Genomic DNA, 23,433 nt, shown 5'->3' on the forward strand with positions numbered 1-23,433 from the left:
GTTATAGGAGGAGATTAAGTGCTGTCTTGTTGGCAAAAGGGGGTTGTACAAAGTATTAACATCAGGGGTGCCAATAATTGTGGGACACATGATTTCAAGTTTTTTTTTTCTAAATGTGTGATTTTTTTTTTTTCATCACCAAAGTAATGTACTTAAATAAAAGGTTGGATTTTTCTCTTTTTTTGCATTTGGGTTCTATGTGGTTTAAAAAAAAGGAGAATTTTTAGAAGTCCTCGACCACATCTTAAACAGGGGTGCCAATAATTGTGGAGGGCACTGTATGTATATATGTATATATATATATATATATATATATATATATATATATATATATATATGTATATATATGTATATATATGTATATATATATATATATATATATATATATATATATATATATATATATATATATATATATATATATATATATATATATATATATATATATATGTATATATGTATATATATGTATATATATATATATGTATATATATATATATATGTATATATATATATATGTATATATATATATATATGTATATATATATATATGTATATATATATATATATGTATATGTATATATATATATATATATATATATATATATATATATATGTATATATATATATATATATATATATATATATATATATATATATATATATATATATATATATATACTAATGGCTGCATTTACAGGATAACATCTATGAATAATTTTGTAAATTATTTATTTTACTTGATTAGAAATAGCATATTTATATGGTAATGTCCAAATGCTGTGCCAAGATATACAATGAATTTCATAAAACGTTTATGAAAAAGGAGAGACCGTTTACAAAAAGGTTGTAAGGTTGTATTATTAATATCTACATTTGAGAATTTGGTTAAGATTATTATGCCATTGGGGATAGCCCTAATTACTTTGTCAAATTCTTTTTAATTTACAAAAAAAAAAAAAACAATACCTGGAAAAAAGTGAAAGCCCCCTTTACACACTGTAGCACGCGAGCGTATAAAGAAGGGCGGGAGGAGGAACCGGAAGTTGTATATTTCTTCACTGTTTATTTGTGCTCGAGTGAGAAATTTGGAGCAGAAGCGTCAACACTGATTTTCTGTGGGATAGACGGACAGGGCAACGGTGATTACATTTTTTTTTTATTGACGTTCACTTTTACCCCACTCTCAATTGAATTATCCCAAAAACGAGCATTTGAGATTCGACCCGTCGCAGATTTGAAGATCTCAAAATGGCAGTCGAGACGTAAAGCAGCTAGTCAGCTAGCGAAATATGAGATTCATGTTACCTTCCACCTTTGAAAGTTACTGTACCATGTTATGCATCGGAGTTGCCGCGCCTTATAACTAGTAAACCCATACTATTTGAATTCCCTTATTTTACGTTGTGAAATAAATAGTATGTCCAAACAATAACAACTCGGGCTAGTTGGTTAGCCTTGCAATTAGTTGGTGCTAAAATGCCATGTACTCTTGTTACGCATAATAAACGCCTGAACGTATCGTAACGTTAATCACAACCTTTAATTTGGAGGTACTCGAGCTTTCCTCTTTTGTTTGAGACTGGATGGTGGTAAAAATGCTTGAAACTGGATCCAGTAAGCAGCTCTTCAGACAGTCGAAGTCATGTTTTTCCAGTGTAGTATTTAAAAGGGCTATCTGCAATGTTTTAAATGTTATCCCTTCTTTAAAATAAATGTTTGTGTCAGTAATTACGACCCTAATATCCCAACTCTCCTGTTTCAAATGTAAATGCAACACTTTAACGAAAGCCCTATTATAAAGTATTCTCCATGGATTGTGTCTTACCCATTGATTCCAGGGGGGGATGGGGGTAACCCCTTAATAATCACCAATAATCAAAACAATCAAGTACAAGTACCCCAATGTTCAAGCCAAATCTTGCCATGGCATTGTAGAAAAATAGCGATGTTATGCGTTAAGTAGCTGCACTCCCTTTTTGCATGCAGACAAATTATAAGTGTAATTATAGTCCGATTCAGTACTTGATGGTCATACTAGCTACATTTGTTTAGAATTGGGTTTCATTGCAATGTAATAAAGCATAAAACATGACAAAATGTTTGATACATATAAGATCTCCAAAACATTGCAATTAGGGATGCACCGATACTGATGTTTTAGCTGGATCGTGCTTTTTATTCAAAGCCACTTGAAGACGTGTGATAGCTCTGTGAATCACAAAAGGCTGTGTTTTATAAGTAAATATCTAATATGCATGTGCTGCGCCAGCGCGTTATTGAATGGCGCTGCTCTATTTATATACACACTTGTGCCTGTTTTTAGCCTTCACCTGTTGCGCAACATTTGAGCGCTACTCACGAACAACATCTCAGATGTAGATGCTTAGTAGTTCGGTTCACTTATAATATGCATTTAGAACGGTGCCGTAGCGCAAGCGAATTAAACTACTGTGAACTTACAAATAGACACATACAGGACTTCCTGGAGAGTTCAAAATGTCAGGAAAAAAAGCCAGAAGGTTTTAAACTTAAAGGTGAACGATTTAAATATATTACTGTTGTTTTTACAATTCTAAAAGTCAATGATGATAATAATGTATTATTATTATTTGTTTACATATTCTAACAATATTTAAGTTTAATAGGTTCCAAAAAATAACTGAATGAAAAGTGAACTGATATCTTACAAATAAATGTAACAAAAAAAGAGATCTGAATCCTTTAATGTCCAGATACAATTTTAATGTTTTTTGCCCAAAAAAAACAAAACTACCTTCTTTTCTACTGAACACTTAGACTGGAGTTACTGTTAATTTTGCTGCAGCATTATCCATTAGACTAGTTAAAAGGTTTTTATTAATATGTTGTACATTTATATTGAAATAATGTGTAGTTAAAGGTTTGTTTCTTTACATATAATTGGCATCACTCAGTGAGGTATAGAAATTCTAAACTGATAATGAAAAAACAACACCGGTATTGGCCGATACTGAGATTTCAGATATTGGATCGGAAGAGAAAAAGTGGTATCTGTGCATCCCTAGTTGCAATGCAACAGTGTTTGAAAGGGCAGGCAAATTGGAGACTTCCTTGTCTTTTTTCTTTTGTAATGTTTTATGTTGTCTCCAAGTATTTTAACATCTTTTCAAGACCATCTGCTAATTGCCCTCATATGTGTTTTGACACACTTGAAAACTTGAAAGGGATTGTTCACCCAATAATATAAAATCTCTCATTTACTCACCCTCATGCCTCCATTTTTTTTTAAATATCTTTTGTTAAATCTTTTTCCTTATTAGATGCCGCACTCCAGACGGTACCCATCCTCGGAGAGGGCCAGCCACAGCAGCTACCAGGATCGATTTCGGGAGCGAGACCGAGGGAGAAAACCTCGACATCGCCGCTCGCCCTCATTCTCCTCCAGTAGTGAACGTGAGAGGAGAGGGAGAGGACACAGGCAGGAGGCCTGCTATGCACGATCAAGGAGGTATGATTGATATCAGAGAGTTGTTCCTCCAGTAGTCTTATTGGACACACAAGGCCCTTTTCCACCTACAGTCCTGTAACTTTTCCCTTAGTAAATTTCTAGATAAGAACTCTTAAGAGGATGAGACACCCATGAAGACTTTTCCTGTTGCATTAACACTCACCAAAGTTAAATTGTGTGACATCATCTAGTATCAACCATTATTATTCTGACTTTATTTACTCGTATGATTCCTTGGCAGCAACAACAAAAAGAGTTACACTTTTATTAGGGCCACTTTTTACTAACTTTGTCTGCATTGGAAAACGTAGACAGCTGCTTATCAGTTAATGGTTTAAACAACAGCGGTTTTAATCTGAACGGTTTAAAAAGCACCTTATTTAATCCTTCCAAGCCTCCAAAGGCAGCGTTTTCCAGTTTTCTGATGCAGCCTTTGTCTTCAGGTTATAGTTTAAATGGGGCGCATGAGCCACACCTGTGGTTCTCCATGCTTCAGCCGGAGTGAGAGGAGAGACGAGTAGGCTAAAGCACTCTTTGTCCACAGAACACATGCTGAAAGCAGCGGACAACATGTTGAAAATGCACTTTAAACTTATTTATCAACATAATATTTTACGATGAAGGCTTTTATGACTCAACATAAATTACTGTACTCAAATACTCACTCATTGACTTAAAAAGGACGCCTTGATGCTAGTTAACCACGCAGTAACAGGCACGCAATACTTCCTTGATGTAAACTAGATTTCATAACGGTTTAGAAGGGCTCACAAAATTCACAGTTTGGTTTGTACCTTGGTTTTTGGGTCATGGTTCGGTACAGCAATGAACACAAAGAATCTTTTATTTATTTTGAAAACAGCGGCTGATGGGCAACGGTTCTTATTGTAAAGTCTCATTTAAACATGGCTGCACTATTTCTTCAAAGAAATTACAATACACAACTTAAGAGCTCCTTAATTGCACATTGTATACAAACTGTTGCCTTCTGGCCGATTTGTATAACAGATTTGTATTCATGCATACTTATGTGTGTGTGTGTGTGTGTGTGTGTGTGTGTGTGTGTGTGTGTGTATATGTCTTATGTATTTCTATATACTTACAGTTTCTATTCGCTCTTTATTTTATTCTAGTTTTTTTTATTATCTCTTGTTGCTGTATTTTTTTGTGCTCTTGAAGCTTCTGTCACCAAGACAGATTCCTTGTATGTGTAAGCATACTTGGCAATAAAGTTCATAGCAAAATTTGCATCTTTTCAGCTCACCACTTGTACTTATCACTCAATTTTCAAGTTTTTTTTTTCTTTCAGTAAAATCAGAATATCCACACATTATCAGAGTAGAGGGAAGATCTGTTAGCATTGACTATGCTCCCTGTTGCACAATTACAGCACATGCTTTTTTATATAGAGTGGACACTACAGAATTGCTGAAATGGGCACAACACGTTAAGACTGTGTATGATGGCATATCTGCAGCAATTAATACTCCTATGACGTTTGTTATCGCTTTAACCCTGTCTGAGCTTTCAGCGAGAGGCTGCTTAAAAGGCGTGGTGAGACAAGCTCTCACAGGCCATTTATGCTTTGCTCCCGTAAGCTCAAGAGACACATGTGGATGATGTCGCCGCAAATGAGTCATCATGTTAGATGTGCTTCCTGAGCAGGGCCGCTATAAGGGGGACAACTGGATCTTTTGTCCCGGGCCATGGCAGAAAGACTGTTCCATATTGTATATTGCATCGGAGCACGTTCAGCGGAAGACGTGGATATAAACACGGAGACAGTGTGCGAAAGTTTGTGCAGTGAGCACATTGATGAAAAAACTGTCCGCTTAAACTTCACATGCATTTATCCGATCCACAGTTTCTAGGGTACCATGTAGTGTTCTGTTTTGATTCTGTGCAGTCCCGTGTTGCACCACAATCTTTTTTTCATTTTAGTTCTATGTGGTTTGTGTTGTTCGTTATGATGATTTACATATCAGCATGTGTAAAACCAATATTAATCATTCATGTGACCGCGCGTGTACCGTACTGAAGGCCATTTATCCGTTCGGGTCAGTGTGGATACATGTTCTTATGCAGCCCAGCGTTTTAATGTATAGTAGTGTCATTTTGAGTTTTGACTTGCACCAAACTCCCGCGAAAATATAAAAAAGGTATAAACGTATTCATTTTGTGAACGCAAAGCACTCCAGTTTCATTTAACAGCCATGTAATATCAAATATGTGTGGTCATTTTGGGTTTATTCACGCAGTGTTAATAACAGGCAGTGAGACAGAGATGCCCTGCTCTATTTCTGTGGAGATGATAATATCCAAGAAACAGAATCTAGAAGTCTTCCTTCATGAGAAATAAGGGCTTGTGAGTTAATCAGAGAGCCTTAAAATAATGTGTGAAAGTGAAGAATTTAAGGCAGAAATATTTTACTATTGCATAATATAATGTAATATAATAGCTATACAGGTTGGCTGGGTTGCAAAAGAAAACAAAAAAGTTACAATCGTGATGATTAACGTAAATTAAAGTTAGCATTACTAGGTTAATTGGCATAACTTTACACTGCTTACGGCTTCACTAGCTAGCTATTGTTAGCAGTCTGAGATTACATTAAAAGCTGAAACTGACATCACTAGTTTGTACCCTGCTTTTTAGAATGGTTAGAGCACGAAATTGTTAAAGCTACAGTAGGTAGTATTTATTCATTGAAAAAAAAAAAATGTTCTATATAAACATGGTGTCTACATTAAATGAGGCCCTGTTAGAAATGAGTTATCACCACAGACTCCGTGAAAGGCAGGCCTTGGCTCTGTTTGTGAACAGCTGTCAAGTAACCCTGGCTGGGGGTGAAGAGCCTCATGTATATGGGGAAGAATTGTTTGCGCTGTTTCTCACAATTAATTAATTTCAAATTTGCCTACTGCAGCTTTAAGAGCACAAAACTGTTTACAAGAGCACAACACTAGCCTCTTAATTTTACAAAGTGCACCAGATGGAAGTATTTATCTTTGAAATGTACAAAATGTTCTTAGGGGGGAGCATGCCATCGGATGCCCCTAGAGGGTTGGAGGTCCACCCCCCATAGTCTCACAAAATCCTGTGGGAAATACTGGTAACCATGATTATACTACATGACAGTAATGTTGATTTTGTGGTTGCTACTATGGTTGAACCTGTTGAAGTGTTTGTTACCAAATAGAGTATTCTTTCTTTGGATTTTGCAGAATTTTATTTTCTGAACTTTGTAAATACATACTGAAATCGTGACCCTAAAGCCGCTATACAAACTGAACCATGACAAATGTGGCAAGTTCTTCATGATTCTTGGAACATCTTATTTTCCAACAAACTATGTGCAAGTAGGAGTATGGCTGTTTCAGACCATTCTGGCAGCCTAGGCAAGTTCCCTATTGGCACCCCTGTCGGGTTGAGGGGGTGCTTGCGGTGTGTGGCGGCGCCCCTCCAGCGGGTGGTGCACAAGGCAATGGCCTATTTTGCCTATTCCTAGAAATGACCCTGCCTAGGAGAAATTGTGTCCAGGGTTAGGGTGGTCACACCAAATATTGATTCTTTTTTTTTCTGCACATTGTATGAAATTTGTTCAGTTTGTTTTGTTTGAACAATCATTGAACAAATGATTTGTTTGAAAACATCCTCACTATACAACATTTGACTAAAACAGCTTTATGGTACTGTGTGTAAACGATTTAGTGGTAAAATTACACCCAACTTGTCTCTAGCTACGACAACCGCTCTTCAGACCGCAGGCCATACGACAGACGCTACACCGAGAGCTATCGTCGACAGGATCACAGCCGGGTTCGGGACAGGGATCGTGACGGGGAACACGGGACGCCAAGGAACCACTACTCCCACGACGCATCACCCAGCTACGACTACCGCCGGGGCCGTGATCGACGCGAGGACTCCTACCGGAGGAAAGGCAGCAGGCGTAAGCACAAACGAAGGAGGCGTAGAACCAGGTCCTATAGCCCATCCTCCTCGGTGAGTACTTCAATACCCAAGCCTGCTCTTTCCCCCCCAATTCCTTCCCTATCTCTTCCTCTACACGCTTCTGTCTCTCTTTCTCTATAATATTTTCTTTTCCACAGCCCCAGGATTTGGTAAGTATGAACTCCTTTGTTTTACGTATTGTTTTTGTTGACGTTTTGCCTGATTTAAATAGATAGTTCAGCCAGAAATGAAAATCTGTTGTCCTTTATGCACCCTCATGTTGTTTCAAACCACATTTCTTTATTTCGTTTTTGGAACGCAAAAGGAGAATGTTCAGTCACAATTCACTTTAATTGTATGGCGAAAAAACAAGCATTGAAAGTTAATGCTGGCTGAGGTGAAAATTCAACCTTATGTGTTCTCCTCTTTGTGTTCCACAGAAGACAGTCAGTCATACAGGTTTGTGAACATCATGAGGGTGAATATATGATGACAGAATTTGTATTTGGAGTTAACATCCCTTTAATAGTGACTAAGTCTTTGCTTTCAGTGTTTATAGTATTCATACTTTAGGATTGATTTAATTTTGCCCTTTTTGTGAGGTCTCAACATTCTAGAGAGGCTCAAAATATCTTATGATTTGATTTGTATTGAAAACTATAAAATAAGTTGTAAATGGGAGAGCCTCAGTAATATTCATATTTATCTCTTAATTCTCATTCATTCTTTACCTTGCTATCCGCTCAACTATAAACATACCACAGAATTTAAAGATTAAAAAAAGTCAGATTCTGTAAGAAAATGTTAAATTGTTCCATAATTTTTTATTTGTTGTCTCACAGTAGAGCAACCTGTTTTATTTTGAAATTTTATGGATTGATGGTTCTGAATTAGCAATGCCTTTACTCATCTGCCTTTTTTATGAGTAAATGTTGATGCAGGTTGCCTTTTGTGACTTTTGTCTGGGCTGCTAGGCAGAGGGATGAGGGGAGTTTGAAAGACAGCAAGAAGGGAGGGGTAAAATTGTTATCTTTGACTTGATCCCTTGCACTATATCCCTATCGTTATATATATCTCCTCACGTGGTGTCATACGATTCGCCCCATGACCACCAAACCTACCTACAACAACTACGACACTGCTCATCTTCGTCGCCATGGCCACGGCTGCCCCCCTCCACTCTCCCTGCTCCGCCCACCTCCCTTCCTCCCTCTGTGGTCGTGACCTCTGATCTGTGACCCTGGCCGGGGCCGAAAGCAGCGGAGTGACAGCGGGACGCGGGCTCTATGTGTGAGGGACGACGAGGAGGGTCACCTGATCTGTCGGAGTGGCGACGTCCTGCAAGAGAGATGTACACACTGCCACTTCTACTACTACTCTACTCCTATATCGTAACCTTTCTCCCTATCAGTACCAGCACAAAGCAGACACACACAGGGGATGGCAGCAGGTCATGACCATGATGGTGGTGATGATGATGCTGTGTTAGAATGTTCTCCCCTTTTGCCCCAACAGGCAATGGGGAAGGCATGTTGAACATGTCTTAGTAGATCTCCTCTATTTATGCTTTTGATGGGGGGTGGGGTGTTGGTATTGATGCTTAGCAATACTCCCAAGGAATTATGATATCCTTATTTTTAATTTCTTTGTCTATGAAATAGAAGTCTCTCTTAAAATTAGCTTTCCAGAGTTTCCACAATGTGCTTTTGGTCCTAAATCTGCAGTAATTATTTAAGCATGTATTTAATATTAAGATTCACATTGTCCCTAGTTTTATGCTTTCCGTTTTTAAGATTTGATTAGTCTGTGCCATTTCGATAGTGATTTGGACTTTTATGCTAATTAAAGATTAGATTAGATTTACTCTGCAGATTAAAATTCTATTTTATTTTGAATTGGCTTGTAAAACCTAGGCCATCAGCGGTGAATCCTTCAACTTATGAAAACGAAAAAGATTAAATGTCTTAAACTTTCCATTTATAATTTTTTCCAGAACAGGAAAAACACGATTTACCACGTCTTTTTTTTTTTTTTTTCTTCCAAGAAATGCATGCAGACTGTTTTTCACATTGGAAAAACGTGCAGATTTTTAAAATCTGTTTTGATTCTTTTTCGATTTTTTTTTTTTTTTTAAGATTATCCTTTAAAAGATGGTTTGTTTAGAGATGGTTATGGTTAAAATGTGAGAGATTCTAAGAGGCTTGGAGATTAGTTAGAATTTTTTTTTCTTTTTTTCTTCAATTCTGTCCACTGTCTAACTACTCTCTTTACATTTCCCCCTCCCCTTTCTCTACTACTTTTTCTCTCTATTTGTCTCTTAGATGAGATCGTCAGCACTTTGGGCGAGGGCACCTTCGGGAGGGTGATGCAATGTATTGATCATCGCAGGTGAGTGTCATCACTTGGCAACCAATCAGCAGATTTATTACACAAAAAATGTGTTGCTTAGCTGTTAAAATGCCTGTTGAGATGATGAAATGAGCTTGGAAAGTGTTCTGTGGGCCATTAACACTTAGAAATGTTTGTGCCCCCTGTAATAACATGTCAAAGGAGCTTCTGAGCATTTTGTTGTTCCAAGGAGAATTATTGGAGAGTGAAGTAATGAAAATGGCAGTAATCTGTCAGTTTTACATGCGTGAAAGTGAAATACTGAAACTAATGGTTATTTGCTTGGTTAAGGGGCAGAGCTCATGTCGCTCTGAAGATCATCAAAAACGTGGAGAAGTACAAAGAGGCTGCACGGCTGGAGATCAATGTACTGGAAAGAATCAATGAAAAGGATCCTGAGAATAAAAAGTGAGTTGGAAAATATGATTGTCAAGAGTTTTGTTCATGTCTTTTTTGTTTCAAGCAGTCTTGTATAACATAACCCTAAATCTTATAAATTGCATTTCATGTTATACACCAAAGGTCCCTGTTTATAAAGGTCTTTTCTCTCTCTTTGTACACCCCTTTCAGTCTTTGTGTGCAGATGTTTGACTGGTTCGATTATCATGGCCATATGTGTATCAGTTTTGAGCTGCTTGCCCTCAGCACTTTTGACTTCCTCAAAGAAAACAATTACCTGCCGTACTCCATCAGCCAAGTGCGTCACATGGGTTACCAAATTTGCCTGGCTATTAAATGTAAGTAAATGCACATGCTAAAGACCAACATTTAAGTTAATGTTGAAGTTTTTCACAAAGTAAACTGATCCAGTTTAGTCCAGTGGCATGCATTGTATTCGTGAAATGATGATTGTAATCTGTTTCTCTCCTTTGCAGTTTTACACGAAAACAAACTGACCCACACAGACCTGAAACCAGAAAACATCCTCTTTGTCAACTCTGACTTTACAATCACGTACAATGTGGAGAAGGTGATGGAAGAGTTTACTGCTTAACTAAACCTAAATGGTTTCTGTATTTCTGATTGAAGAATTTTTGCATTTTGGGGTTACCAGCATTATGTGCACTTGACCAGGATTGTTGTCAACCTTGCACAGAAATTATTTCTGTTATTTTTAAAAGACATTTTGTTAAATATTTAGTGAAATGTGCAGTATATTTAATAATATATAATAATGTATTAAAAGAAAAACGAAGGACATAATGTACATGATAATTGATGGTCCTACTGTTTTCTCTTTGTTAGAAGCGAGACGAGCGTACTGTGAAGAGCACAGCAGTGAGGATGGTGGATTTTGGCAGTGCTACATTTGACCATGAGCACCACAGCACCATTGTCTCAACCCGGCACTACAGAGCACCAGAAGTTCTTCTGGGTAAACATGTTTGTGCTTTCTGTCAATCCTGCATTATGATCTTGATCAATCAGCATACATTTAAGATCTTAATTTGATGAGGAGTAATATGTGAAGCTTTCAAATTGACACATAATCAACACTCAGTTCCTCACGTCGCTGTCGTGTGATGTCATCGTGTTGGTGCGTTCACGCGACAATTCAAAAGCTCCTCTCGTAATGTACTTCACGCGAGAGTTAGGTCAATTCAAACAGCTTAAGGTTAAAAACATTTTAATTAGCGATTTGTTTTTCAAACAAACGTATCAATTAACTTCAGAAGACTTTACTTAAATATTGGATTAACTATGCTTTTTGGACTGTCAAAAATTGGTGTCCATTCACTTGAATTGGATAAAGCTAAAAACCTCGGATACTATCCTAAAAATCTTAAATCCTGTTCTGATGTAGAAAGAAGGTAATATACATCTTGGATGGCCTGAGGGCGAGTAAATTATCAGCAACTTATCCTTTTTATTATTATAAATTATCAGAAATATTCCTTGAAGTATTTTCAATGTATGTACATTATCTCACAAAAGTGAGTACACTACTTACATTTTTGTAAATATTTGATTATATCTTTTCATGTGACAACACAAGAAATTACACTTTGCTACAATGTAAAGTAGTGAGTGTACAGCTTGTATAACAGTGTATATTTTCTGTCCCCTCAAAATAACTCAACACACAGCCATTAATGTCTAAACCGCTGGCAACAAATGTGAGTACACCCCTAAGTGAAAATGTCCAAATTGGGCCCAATTAGCCATTTTCCCTCCCCGGTGTCATGTGACTCGTTAGTGTTACAAGGTCTCAGGTGTGATAAATTTGGTGTCATCGCTCTCATACTCCCTCATACTGGTCACTGGAAGTTCAACATGGCACCTCATAGCAAAGAACACTCTGAGGATCTGAAAAAAGGATTGTTGCTCTACATAAAGTTGGCCTAGGCTATAAGAAGATTCCCAAGACCCTGACACTGAGCTGCAGCATGGTGGCCAAGACCATATAGTGGTTTAACAGGACCGGTTCCACTCAGAACAGGCCTCGCCATGGTTGACCAAAGAAGTTGAGTGCACGTGCTCAGCGTCATATCCAGAGGTTGTCTTGGGGAAATAGACGTATGAGTGCTGCCAGCATTGCTGGGGATGGGGATCAGCCTGTCAGTGCTCAGACCATATGCCGCACACTGCATCAAATCCAGAAGGAAGCCTCTTCTAAAGATGATGCACAAGAAAGCCTGCTAACAGTTTACTGAAGACAAGCAGAATAAGGACATGGATTACTGGAACCATGTCCTGTGGTCTGATGAGACCAAGATAAACTTATTTGGTTCAGATGGTGTCAAGCGTGTGTGGTGGAAATCAGGTGAGGAGTACAAAGACAAGTGTGTCTTACCTACAGTCAAGCATGGTGGTGGGAGAGTCATGGTCTGGGGCTGCATGAGTGCTGCCGGCACTGGGGAGCTACTGTTCATTGAGGGAACCATGAATGCCAACATGTACTGTGACATACTGAAGCAGAGCATGATACCCTCCCTTCAGAGACTGGGCCACAGGTCAATATTCCAGCATGATAACGACCCCAAACACACCTCCAAGACAACCACTGCCTTGCTAAAGAAGCTGAGGGTGAAGGTGATGGACTGACCAAGCATGTCTCCAGACCTAAACCCTACTGAGCATCTGTGGGGCATCCTCTAACGGAAGGTGGAGGAGCACAAGGTCTCTAACATCCACCAGCTACGTGATGTCGTCATGGAGGAGTGGAAGAGGACTCCAATGGCAACCTGTGAAGCTCTGGTGAATTCCATGCCCAAGAGGGTTAAAGCAGTGCTGGAAAATAATGGTGGCCACACAAAGTATTGACACTTTGGGCCCAATTTGGACATTTTCACATAGGGGTGTACTCACTTTTTTTGCCAGCGGTTTAGACATTAATGGCTGTGTGTTGAGTTATTTTGAGGGGACAGCAAATGTACACTGTTATACAAGCTGTACACTCACTACTTTACATTGTAGCAAAGTGTCATTTCTTCAGTGTTGTGACATGAAAAGTTATAATCAAATATTTACAAAAATGCGAGGGGTGTACTCACTTATGTGAGATACTGTATAATGCACCCATTTGCACACATACACTAATGCAAATACGCCTTTATTTATAGTGTTGTTTTTTGATGCCATGCAGTTTATTACTAATTTATACAGTACATGTGGTGCTGACTGTATATACTGCATATTGTATAGCATATATTATGCAGTAACATGACATTGCTTCTGGAGGACTCCCTTGTTCAGAAAAGTGCTTTTCTTTTGTTTTCCTCCATTTCAGAATTGGGTTGGAGTCAGCCATGCGACGTGTGGAGTATTGGCTGCATCCTCTTTGAGTACTACCTCGGCTTCACTCTTTTCCAGGTACAAAGTCTGCCTCCCCTGCCTCTCTTTTGTTTTCTTGCCACTTTTCTGTATCCGTGACAGCAGGTCTACACAGCTACACTTGTTTATATACACATAAGAAGCACAAAATCAGGTAGAATCCTGCAATGTGGTCACAGGTGTTCATACGCACACTGAAGAAAAACACCTGCCATTAACCCTTTGACCACAAATGTACTCTCTAATGCTCCCATTTCTTCCACTCACACACGCATCCCTCTGTCTAGCCTGGAGAGAACATATGTCCTTACCTGTATTGTGTAGTCCAGCAAAAAAGAATACTGCTGAATGGTCCAATACTCCACATTTATCAGAGATTAAACTTTAATTTCTCATTTTAATTAGTCTCATGGTATGTCAGTTATTCTAACATTTTAATTAATTTTTACTTCAGACTCATGACAATAGGGAGCATTTAGCCATGATGGAAAGAATTTTGGGCCCTGTTCCTTCCCGGATGATTCGTAAGACTAGGTAAATTTGTTTGCTTATATTAAGCATGTTTAAAATTATAGTTTCCATAGTATTCATGCTTACATGAAGCAGGTTTTGCAACTAATATGGTCACCTCCCTTTTCAAAGGAAACAGAAATATTTTTACCGTGGGCGCCTGGATTGGGACGAGAACTCCTCAGCAGGAAGATACGTCAGAGAAAACTGCAAACCTTTACGGGTGAGGAACACAGACTCCTAAACGTTGGGGATGAATTATCTTCTGCCTCTTCAATTCTTGATTTCAAGGCAAATTCTTTATTTTGTCACATTGGACTCTTTCCCTGATGTCCGCTTGCATTAATGTTAAGAACGGTTATCATTTTTAGTTTTCCAGCTTCTCTCAAACCAATAGAATTACACTGACATTCTTTATTAATCTACCTTTAAGAGTGATATTTAAATTTAAATGACTTCTGTTATCATTAGACAGATTGTTTCACTTTTAATTGACTATCACAATTCCAATGGGTCAGAAGTTTATAGACACCAAGTTAACCGTGCCTTTTAAGCAGCTTGGAAAATTCCAGAAAATGATGTCAAGCCTTTAGACAATTAGTCAATTAGCAACTGATAGGAGGAGTACTGAATTGGGGGTGTACATTTGGATGTTTTTTAAGGCATAACTTCAAACTCAGAACCTCTTTGCTTGACATCATGGGAAAATCAAGAGAAATTAGCCAAACCATTTATTTTTTGGACCACTACAAGTCTGGTTCATCCTTGAAAGCAATTTCCAAATGACTGAAAGTACCTCGTTCATCTGTACAAACAATAATACACAAGTATAAACACCATGGGACCATGCAGCGATCATACCGCTCAGGAAGGAGATGCATTCTGTCTCCTAGAGATAAACGTAGTTTGGACAAAAAAAGTGCAAATCAATCCCAAAACAGCAGCAAAGGACCTTGTGAAGATGCTGGAGGAAACATGTAGACAAGTATCTATATCCACAGTAAAACGTATATTTATTGTACGTGATTATGGATTGACCTTAACGGCATATATATCTGATGCTGCAAAAATGACATTTCCAGGAGTGCCAGCACAAATATCTCATATTACGGACATCGACAAGTGCATGGAGAGCAAATGAATGACCACTGTTTTTGATTAATTTAATTGTGGTAGACATCCTTTTTATTTATTAAAGTTTTTTTTTTTCCACACCATTTAAAATCAGACAGCAGTCATGGAATGAGCCCACAATACAAAAAAACATGTGTGCACAAAGATGTTTTAAATTAAAAATAAATACACAATACTAGGAGAAAAACATAACTTTGTACTTTTTTGGAACAATAACATAACGCCCAATTCTATTAAATTATTGTTTAGCTTTTGAAAAAATGCAGACAAAATACCCTGTATTAATTTAAATAAATGACCAAACAAAAAAAACATTAAATTAAAATAATTACCAAATGAATATATATATATATATATATATATATATATATATATATATATATATATATATATATATATATATATATATATATATATTTAGACCTATAAATGCCTTTTCTTTAAACAAACTTAAATTAGCCTTACCCTGTTCTTTAGATGAAAAAAGTCGTCTGAATGACACTTTTTTTTTTTTCAAGACTAGATAAAACTATTTGTCCAATGCTGAGTTCAATTTCATAAAACCAGCTTTTGAACATTTTAAAACTTAACTATTTTAAATATAACCCTCTTTACCTTAGATTGAATTTGCTCAGCTTCAGAAAATGTAAATTGCATTATGACGCTAAAATTAATTTGATGACAATCAAGTTCAGTTGGTCATTAAAAGTTGCGGGACAAATATGTGGGACGTAATGCCGTTGTGATGGCGATGCTTTAGATGATTGTTCAAATTAGCCAATTGAATATCAGGAATGTATCAAATGTAAACCTTGATATTACACTGCATCAATTTCTCTTTAATATCGGTGCACACAGCATATACACATCGATGGATGGTCCTTATAATAAGACTGAAAGTTTCCCCTATTACTTGGTGCAGTTTACCAGCTTGAACAGGGCCATGACGATTTGCATTCGGGTCAGAACAGGTGGCATCCTGCGATAGACATAACATCAGGACCAATATTATAGTCCTTTCAGAAGGGCAACTGTTCCCTTTTGATTGCAATTCCTCATCGTCTGATTGCATTTATTTGTGAAATTAAAATGAGATTAAGCTGGCTAATTTCAATGAATTGTCTCAATACTCTCCCCATTTTACCAAAACTTCAGGGGGGAAATAATTCTGCACATCTGGGAGGCAAAAGGTTCACCATTAGTGATAAACACACATTTCTGTATGGAAACTGCTTAATGGCAGATAAAAAAAAAAAGAAAATAAAAAAAAAGCCTTGACGTCATCATGTACACCATTGTTATCGATAAAAGACCATTTGAATGGAAACGGGCAGAAGATGCCAAATTTTCCAAACTTTTTTTTTTACCCATTTTCACTTTGTCGATAACAAAATGGTGTGACAAATGGATGAAAACTAGGCTTTTGTTGTTTATTATGGTGGCTCGAGACGTTTTATTCCAAGATTACCACCAAGTTACCTGAAATTGGACAATACTGGGAGTTTTGAAATTGTGATTTCCAGGCCTTAAAATTAAAGTTAAAGTTATGGAATTGTGAATAACATGTTTATTTAAAATATTTCATCAAGTAAAAATTGCAGTTTGTGCAGTGTAAAACTCTTAAGACTCAAAAGGTCTTACCGTGCGTTCAGACTGGCGAGAGCGTCAAATTCGCTCTGGCTGTCCTGCCAACAACGCTATGGAAGATTCGTGGACGCTCTGACGTAGTTGATATAGGTGGCAACGTTCGTTCAGATTGCTTGGTTTTGTGAACTATATTTAAAGGGGCCGCAAAACATCCACATGTCGACCGGTATCTTTTTGCCGACATATCAGTAGCGTATGTACTCATGAAAGCTTTTAATATATTATTTAGGGCTGATTTAATGCGTTAATACAGTGCGATTAATTTGACAAAAAATAACACGTTAAAAAAATTTACGCAATTAATCACATGCCCACGGACCATAATAAGGAAGATTCCTGAGAAATGCAAGCTTGTAGTACCACCTGTTTACTCCAGAGGGCAGTAAGTGTAATTTCAGCTGTATGAGCAACGCACAGTTTATACAGTGAAGAAAACACTTCAGTAGACAGAACCAGAGCCATATAGAGAGAGAGTTGCGACAACGGAAGTTCTAAATGCTTGATCGTCACGTGATTCACGTAGACTTCAGATAGTTCCAGGAAGTGCTTTGGCGGGCATTTCAAACTGTTAGAGTAGAGTGACAGAACTGCGATTTCTGGTAATTAATAGTCAATAAATGCATTTATTTTATATATTTATGTAACACACCGACATATGTATGTAGCATGAGTATGTTGTTACAGCGATGTTGTTTTTTTAAAGATCAAATCAGCTAATATTTGAGGATTAGTGTTAAGCTACCGTTATTTGCCTCAACTTATTTCAGGCTAGGGTTTCTGTTGCCTTTTTATGTTACCTCATGTTCATTGTTTTCACTAATCTCAAGGTAACTAATGTCATATTTATGACTTTTCAGATAGTACAGAGACAGGCTGGTGACAGGTGATTTCCAGCTCGCACCGCACAATGGGTCAATGAACTATTAACTATTAGCAGCAGTTACGTAAATGTAAAATTTAGTAAAATGAAGCTTATTGTTTACAATTCTATATATAGTAATATAATTATTTATGTATTATGAATATTATATCTAATGTATAATTCTTACAATACTTATTCATATACACAATATATTCAGCTTTAAAACAACTTAAGCATACTCGTATATAAACTGCCGTTCAAAAGTAATGAGGCTGAAAATTCAGCTTGGCATCACAGGAGTAAATTACATTTTAAAATACATTAAAATAGAAAACTGTTATTTTAAATTGTAATAATATATTACGATATTACTTTTTTTTTTTAAACGATGGATGAAACTGAATCAAGAGAACAGATTTTACAATTAATAGGGTGTTCGTTACTAACTTTATCCAGCTCCAATCCTTGCCTAATCTGATAGTTATCCGATAACATCCCTTATCTCCTAATTTAATGAGTAATACTCAACTATAAGGTTTTAATTTACAAGTTATTTTTATTTAGATGTACTGATAATATACAGAATAAGATAATATTATTCTTTAAACGTCTCACCTTTTAAAAGTGCGTAGCAAACTGTTTGTTCTGCTGCATCTGTACGGCGCGGCATGTGTTTGCTGCTACTTCCGGGAACTATTGAGAGGCTCCAAGAGCCGCCATTGCTGTAAAAAAAAAAACGTTCCATTGGAGTCAATGGAGTTGTCGCAACTCTCTCTATATGGCTCTGGGTAGAACAACACAAACATGCGTTACGTTCTTGCATTCAAAACACTCGAAGGAGCACAAATGCAAACTAAGGGATCTCAAGATGTGTTTAAAGATTGAGTCTTAAACTATATTTAACTTGATACAGTGACCTAAACGTATTATGTTTATGACATAATGCACCCGAGACGCTGCACAAGCATGTCTGACGCAGATGTTCATTGATGGGTCCTTAAACCCTCATAATAAATCTCGAACTGATTGACACACTCACTTGTGAAATGGTTGCTGTGAACTGTATGCCAGTGATTGACTTATGATCAATAATATAGTAGTAAACAATACATTGAATTCTAAAGCTGCTTTTTGTATGGTCTTATCAATGATGAACTCTTCTGCCACAAGAATATAATGCATTTAATTATCTGAAAATATATATATATATATATATATATATATATATATATATATATATATATATATATAATTTTAAAGATGACTATGTATAATTTGATTAAAAATGTTAATCGATTGACAGCCCTAATTTATTATATAAACCATAATATCCATTTCATGAACTCACCTGGCACACCAACAATTTCAGACACCTTTGTCCACGCATTGTTTTTTTTTATTGTTTTTTTTTTATATCACTGTAAGCAAACAGGGACAGATCAAGTATTACGGGAAAACACGCACCGCAAAAATCAGTTTCTCCTCCATTTTGTCTTTAGCGAAGTTCCCACCAAACATTAGTTCCAGAGTGGAGCACTTCTATACTCCAATAGGATGCCGGCGAACCGCATCAAAGCTCATTACCATAATGTTTCCTGCACTTGAACTTTCCTCTGACGCCCAAGACGTGCTGCTTCTCGCTGCCGAGAGACGCTGGCTGCCATAGAAAATGAATGACTTCCGGTCGATTTGATGCTCTCGAGGCCTCTTGTCTGAACACATCTTTATGGTTTAATAAATGTTTCCATTTAAGTATAATAGTTAAAATCCAGTAATGCATATGATTGGCACCTGATAAGAAAATGAGAATCCAAAAATGATTTAAAAAAAAAAACACTAAAAAAAATCACAAACTGCTGTAAAGGTTATGAAAAAGTCACACAAATTCACAAGTCAAATATTAGGAATCATCGAGTACTGAATGGCAATTGAAGTAAATGTGTGTTGTGTAAATGTGCTCATCTACCTTTTCTCTCTCGCAGAGATATCTTCTATCTGAAGCGGACGAGCATCACCAGATGTTTGATCTGATCGAGGCCATGCTGGAGTACGAGCCAGCGAAGCGCATCTCTCTCGCTGCAGCCCTGAGACATCCTTTCTTCCAGTGCAACATCAGCACCACTGACCAGACCACCAGTAAGAGCTGGGAGGGAAACCGCGACATCAGTCGGTGACGCTAATAAACATAACGTCTCTATCTTGCGCCAAAAATCCCTGAGGACTCAAATGCCAAGAGAGTTGGAGCTGAACTGACATTAAACAAAGTTTTATAGTTCAAGAGAAATAAACGGTTCGACTTACATAATTCTGCATTTCTTAATCATCTTCCTATAATCTGAGAACAACCTCCTGTGCGTAAGAAGATCCCATAAACTTGTATTCTTGTAACCAATATTTATTTGGACATTTTGTTGGATTATTGAAATACTACATCCTCTTCGGCAGGAGTTCAGTTCTTCCAGTGAACAGCGGGTTTTGGCTAATGATTCCTTCGGACCGCCATACGCTGATGGACAGTGGTTCAAATCATGGCATTAGTCTTACACCTTTTATTCAGAAAATAATGGACAGCCCATTAAAGCAAGCGTTATAACTGTTACGAGAAGTTATTTATTGGGCAGTTGTGTGCATTTTAGCCCTTAGCTGATGAAAAAATTGGGAATGCATTACAGCACTCTTTGTATTCAGTTACTCAAACCAAGTTATGGAGCACACGTTGTTCTGGTGCTTCTGTCCTTCACAGCACATGTTTACAGTATTTAGTTCTAAATGTCTCTCCTTTTGTGTCTTTGTAAGAAATTGATTGTATAAATGTGTAAATATGAATAAATATATGTTGTGACTAGAATAAAGGCCCTTTCTGCCTGCCTGCTGTGAACATGTTTTCATGGCATCTCCCCAGGCTAAATGCTTTTACAATCAGTAAGTTCCTGTCGTGTCGTTTCTATATTGACCCTTTGTTCACATGATATTTTGTGCTTATGTACCTAATAAGAGTTTAACATTTAGAACTTAATTCAGCATTAGTGCTTGATCTAAATGGGATGAATGGAGCGAAATAGCAGGTATGCTCTGACAAATCATGACATTAGGAAACTGAAAACGGATTTCAAAGTATGCAGTTATGGAAAATCTTATCGAAACTCTTCATTTTCAGTGGAGGAAAATGCAGTTTCAGTATGGATGAAGGGAATAATCATTGCGAAATCAATGCATTTCCAAATCAAAACTTGTTAGTGTGGATGTGACTTAAGTGTAACACCTACAGTGCATCCGGAAATTATTCACAGTGCTTCACTTTTTCCACATTTTGTTGTTACAGCCTTATTCCAAAATGGATTAAATTCATTATTTTCCTCAAAATTCTACAAACAATCCCCATAATGGACAGACCATCTCTGCAGCACTCCACCAATCAGGCCTGTATGGTAGAGTGTCCAGACGGAAGCCACTCCTCAGTAAAAGGCACATAACAGCCCACCTGGAGTTTGCCAAAAGCCACCTGAAGGACTCTCAGACAATGAGAAACAAAATTCTCTGGCTGAAGAAACAAAGATTGAACTCTTTGGACTGAATGGCAAGTATCATGTCTGGAGGAAACCAGCCGCTCATCACCTGGCCAATACCATCCCTACTGTGAAGCATGGTGGTGGCAGAATCATCATGCTGTGGGGATGTTATTCAGCAGCAGGAACTGGGAGACTAGTCAGGATCGAGGGAAAGATGAAGGCAGCAATGTACAGAGACATCCTTGATGAAAACCTGCTCCAGAGCGCTCTTGACCTCAGACTGGGGCGAAGGTTCATCTTCCAACAGGACAACGACCCTAAGCACGCAGCCAAGATAACAAAGGAGTGGCTACGGGACAACTCTGTGAATGTCCTTGAGTGGCCCAGCCAGAGCCCAGACTTGAACCCGATTGAACATCTCTGGAGAGATCTGAAAATGGCTGTGCACCGACGCTCCCCATCCAACCTGATGGAGCTTGAGAGGTCCTGCAAAGAAGAATGGGAGAAACTGGCCAAAAATAGGTGTGCCAAGCTTGTAGCATCATACACAAAAAGACTTGAGGCTGTAATTGGTGCCAAAGGTGCTTCAACAAACTATTGAGCAGAGGCTGTGAATACTTAAGTTACATGGGATTTCTTTCATTTTTTTATTTGTTAGAAATTTGCAAAGATTTCAAACAAACTTCTTTCACATTGTCATTATGGGGTGTTGTTTGTAGAAATTTGAGGAAAATAATGAATTTAATCAATTTTGGAATAAGGCTGTAACAACAAAATGTGGAAAAAATGAAGCGCTGTGAATACTTTCCGGATGCACTGTATCAATGCTCTAATAACCTCTCAGAAAACCTTAGCAACCACACAGCAACATCCTGGCACTGTGGCAGTGAGTTTTGAATGAAGCATCATTCACATTTTCTTATCAAGATTTAAAAATCTTTCTATGATAATATGCCAAGTGCAGATAAATGATCTTTTCAGGAAGTTCAGAGACCTAAATCCAGTATTTCACAGAGACTTTGTGGCCCTCGTTGCTGGTCCGCCTTTACTTATTCATGGCCAAATAATTTCAAACACCACAGCTTGGTGTTGCTCTTCTAAAAGCACCCTTTCTCAGATCGCTCGCCGAGCTTCATCACTCTGACAGACTTCATCTAATACAGTGATTTGATGGTCGTGTTTTGGGCCCTGTTGTCAAATGAGGTCTAGATAGACTATATTTACCCAACGTCTAAATGTGGTATTTGCTAAAGAGAGTGCAAAAAGAAGAAAAAAAGGTAGACAAAATTCAGCTTCAATGGCTGTAGTTAAAGGATTTTCTCTCTTTTTTTTGCAGGGCTGTCACTGTAATTCTTTAAATATAGTATTTAATATAATATGTGGTGTTCACTGGCTTTGCAACTTGCATAAATGTTTAATGTCTTGATGTGTTTTAACAATAGTTTCATTCGAAGCATGAAAATTCTGTTTTGTGAGTCACACTTAAGAAAAAGCGTCAAATTAGTTTTTGAATGAACGAGAAATGGGTTGTTTGAGGCCAAATATTGTAACAGTTGTTGAGGGTGGAAAGGAATGTTTGGTAGCATCGTTCTTTAAACCATGACTTCATTCACATGTTTCTTGTCTTCCATCTGTATTCCCTCCTAATTTACCATCTGTTTGAAGAAAATATCTTTGCCCTTAATCTGTTAAGAGCAATGTACATACATGATGTATCTATTTAGCTGTATTGTGTTCCTAAAGGAATATTCTGGGTTCAATACAAGGTCAATGAAAGACAGCATTTGTGGCATAATGTTGATTATCACAAAATAAAATAAAAATTGGATTACATTGAGGCAGTTACAATGGAAGTGAATGGGGGGCAATTTTTTAACATTAAAATAATAAAATTGTCATAAGTATAGCCTCAAGACACGCGTTAACATCACTTTTCTGTGTAACGTTATAGCCACTTTTACCCGACGTAATATCAACAAACCCTAAAATGACTGTAAAAGTCACAATTTAAACAACTTTACAGCTTAAATAATACACGAGTTTTAACAGAAGAATTAATGTAAGTGCTTTTATAAAATAATAAGCTCCACATTTCTTCCTTTAAATCCTCCACAAAGTGGCCTCGTTCACTTGCATTGTAAGCGCCTCACTGTAACCTCGATTT

The 23,433-nt window shown here is 37.3% G+C and overlaps 1 protein-coding gene across 2 annotated transcripts; it reads left to right on the forward strand.

Annotated features, from left to right (window-relative positions):
- The first annotated feature begins 1,025 nt into the window (after positions 1–1,025).
- On the forward strand, positions 1,026–20,682 carry LOC127650491 (dual specificity protein kinase CLK2-like). Of its 2 annotated transcripts, XM_052135928.1 has the most exons (13): positions 1,026–1,142; positions 3,303–3,490; positions 7,232–7,496; positions 8,706–8,796; positions 9,767–9,833; positions 10,125–10,241; positions 10,404–10,570; positions 10,709–10,803; positions 11,079–11,208; positions 13,564–13,646; positions 14,062–14,141; positions 14,250–14,340; positions 19,743–20,682. In XM_052135928.1, exons 2-13 carry the CDS (start codon positions 3,303–3,305, stop codon positions 19,932–19,934), a joined length of 1,566 nt encoding a protein of 521 aa, XP_051991888.1. In that variant the 5' UTR covers positions 1,026–1,142; the 3' UTR covers positions 19,935–20,682. The 2 variants fall into 2 exon arrangements, with proteins under 2 accessions (XP_051991888.1, XP_051991889.1); XM_052135929.1 differs by lacking the exons at positions 1,026–1,142; positions 3,303–3,490; positions 8,706–8,796 and having other exon boundaries at positions 7,351–7,496.
- The last annotated feature ends 2,751 nt before the right edge of the window (positions 20,683–23,433 follow it).

Source organism: Xyrauchen texanus, chromosome 10, assembly GCF_025860055.1.
Source record: "Xyrauchen texanus isolate HMW12.3.18 chromosome 10, RBS_HiC_50CHRs, whole genome shotgun sequence".
NCBI lineage: Eukaryota > Metazoa > Chordata > Actinopteri > Cypriniformes > Catostomidae > Xyrauchen > Xyrauchen texanus.

Excerpts from the sequence above, each read along its gene's own strand:
- LOC127650491 (XM_052135928.1), top strand. The coding sequence starts at position 3,303 with ATGCCGCACTCCAGACGGTACCCATCCTCGGAGAGGGCCAGCCACAGC. Across the intron at positions 9,834-10,124 it reads CAATGTATTGATCATCGCAG|GGGCAGAGCTCATGTCGCTC; the intron begins GTGAGTGTCATC and ends TGCTTGGTTAAG. Across the intron at positions 10,242-10,403 it reads AAGGATCCTGAGAATAAAAA|TCTTTGTGTGCAGATGTTTG; the intron begins GTGAGTTGGAAA and ends CACCCCTTTCAG.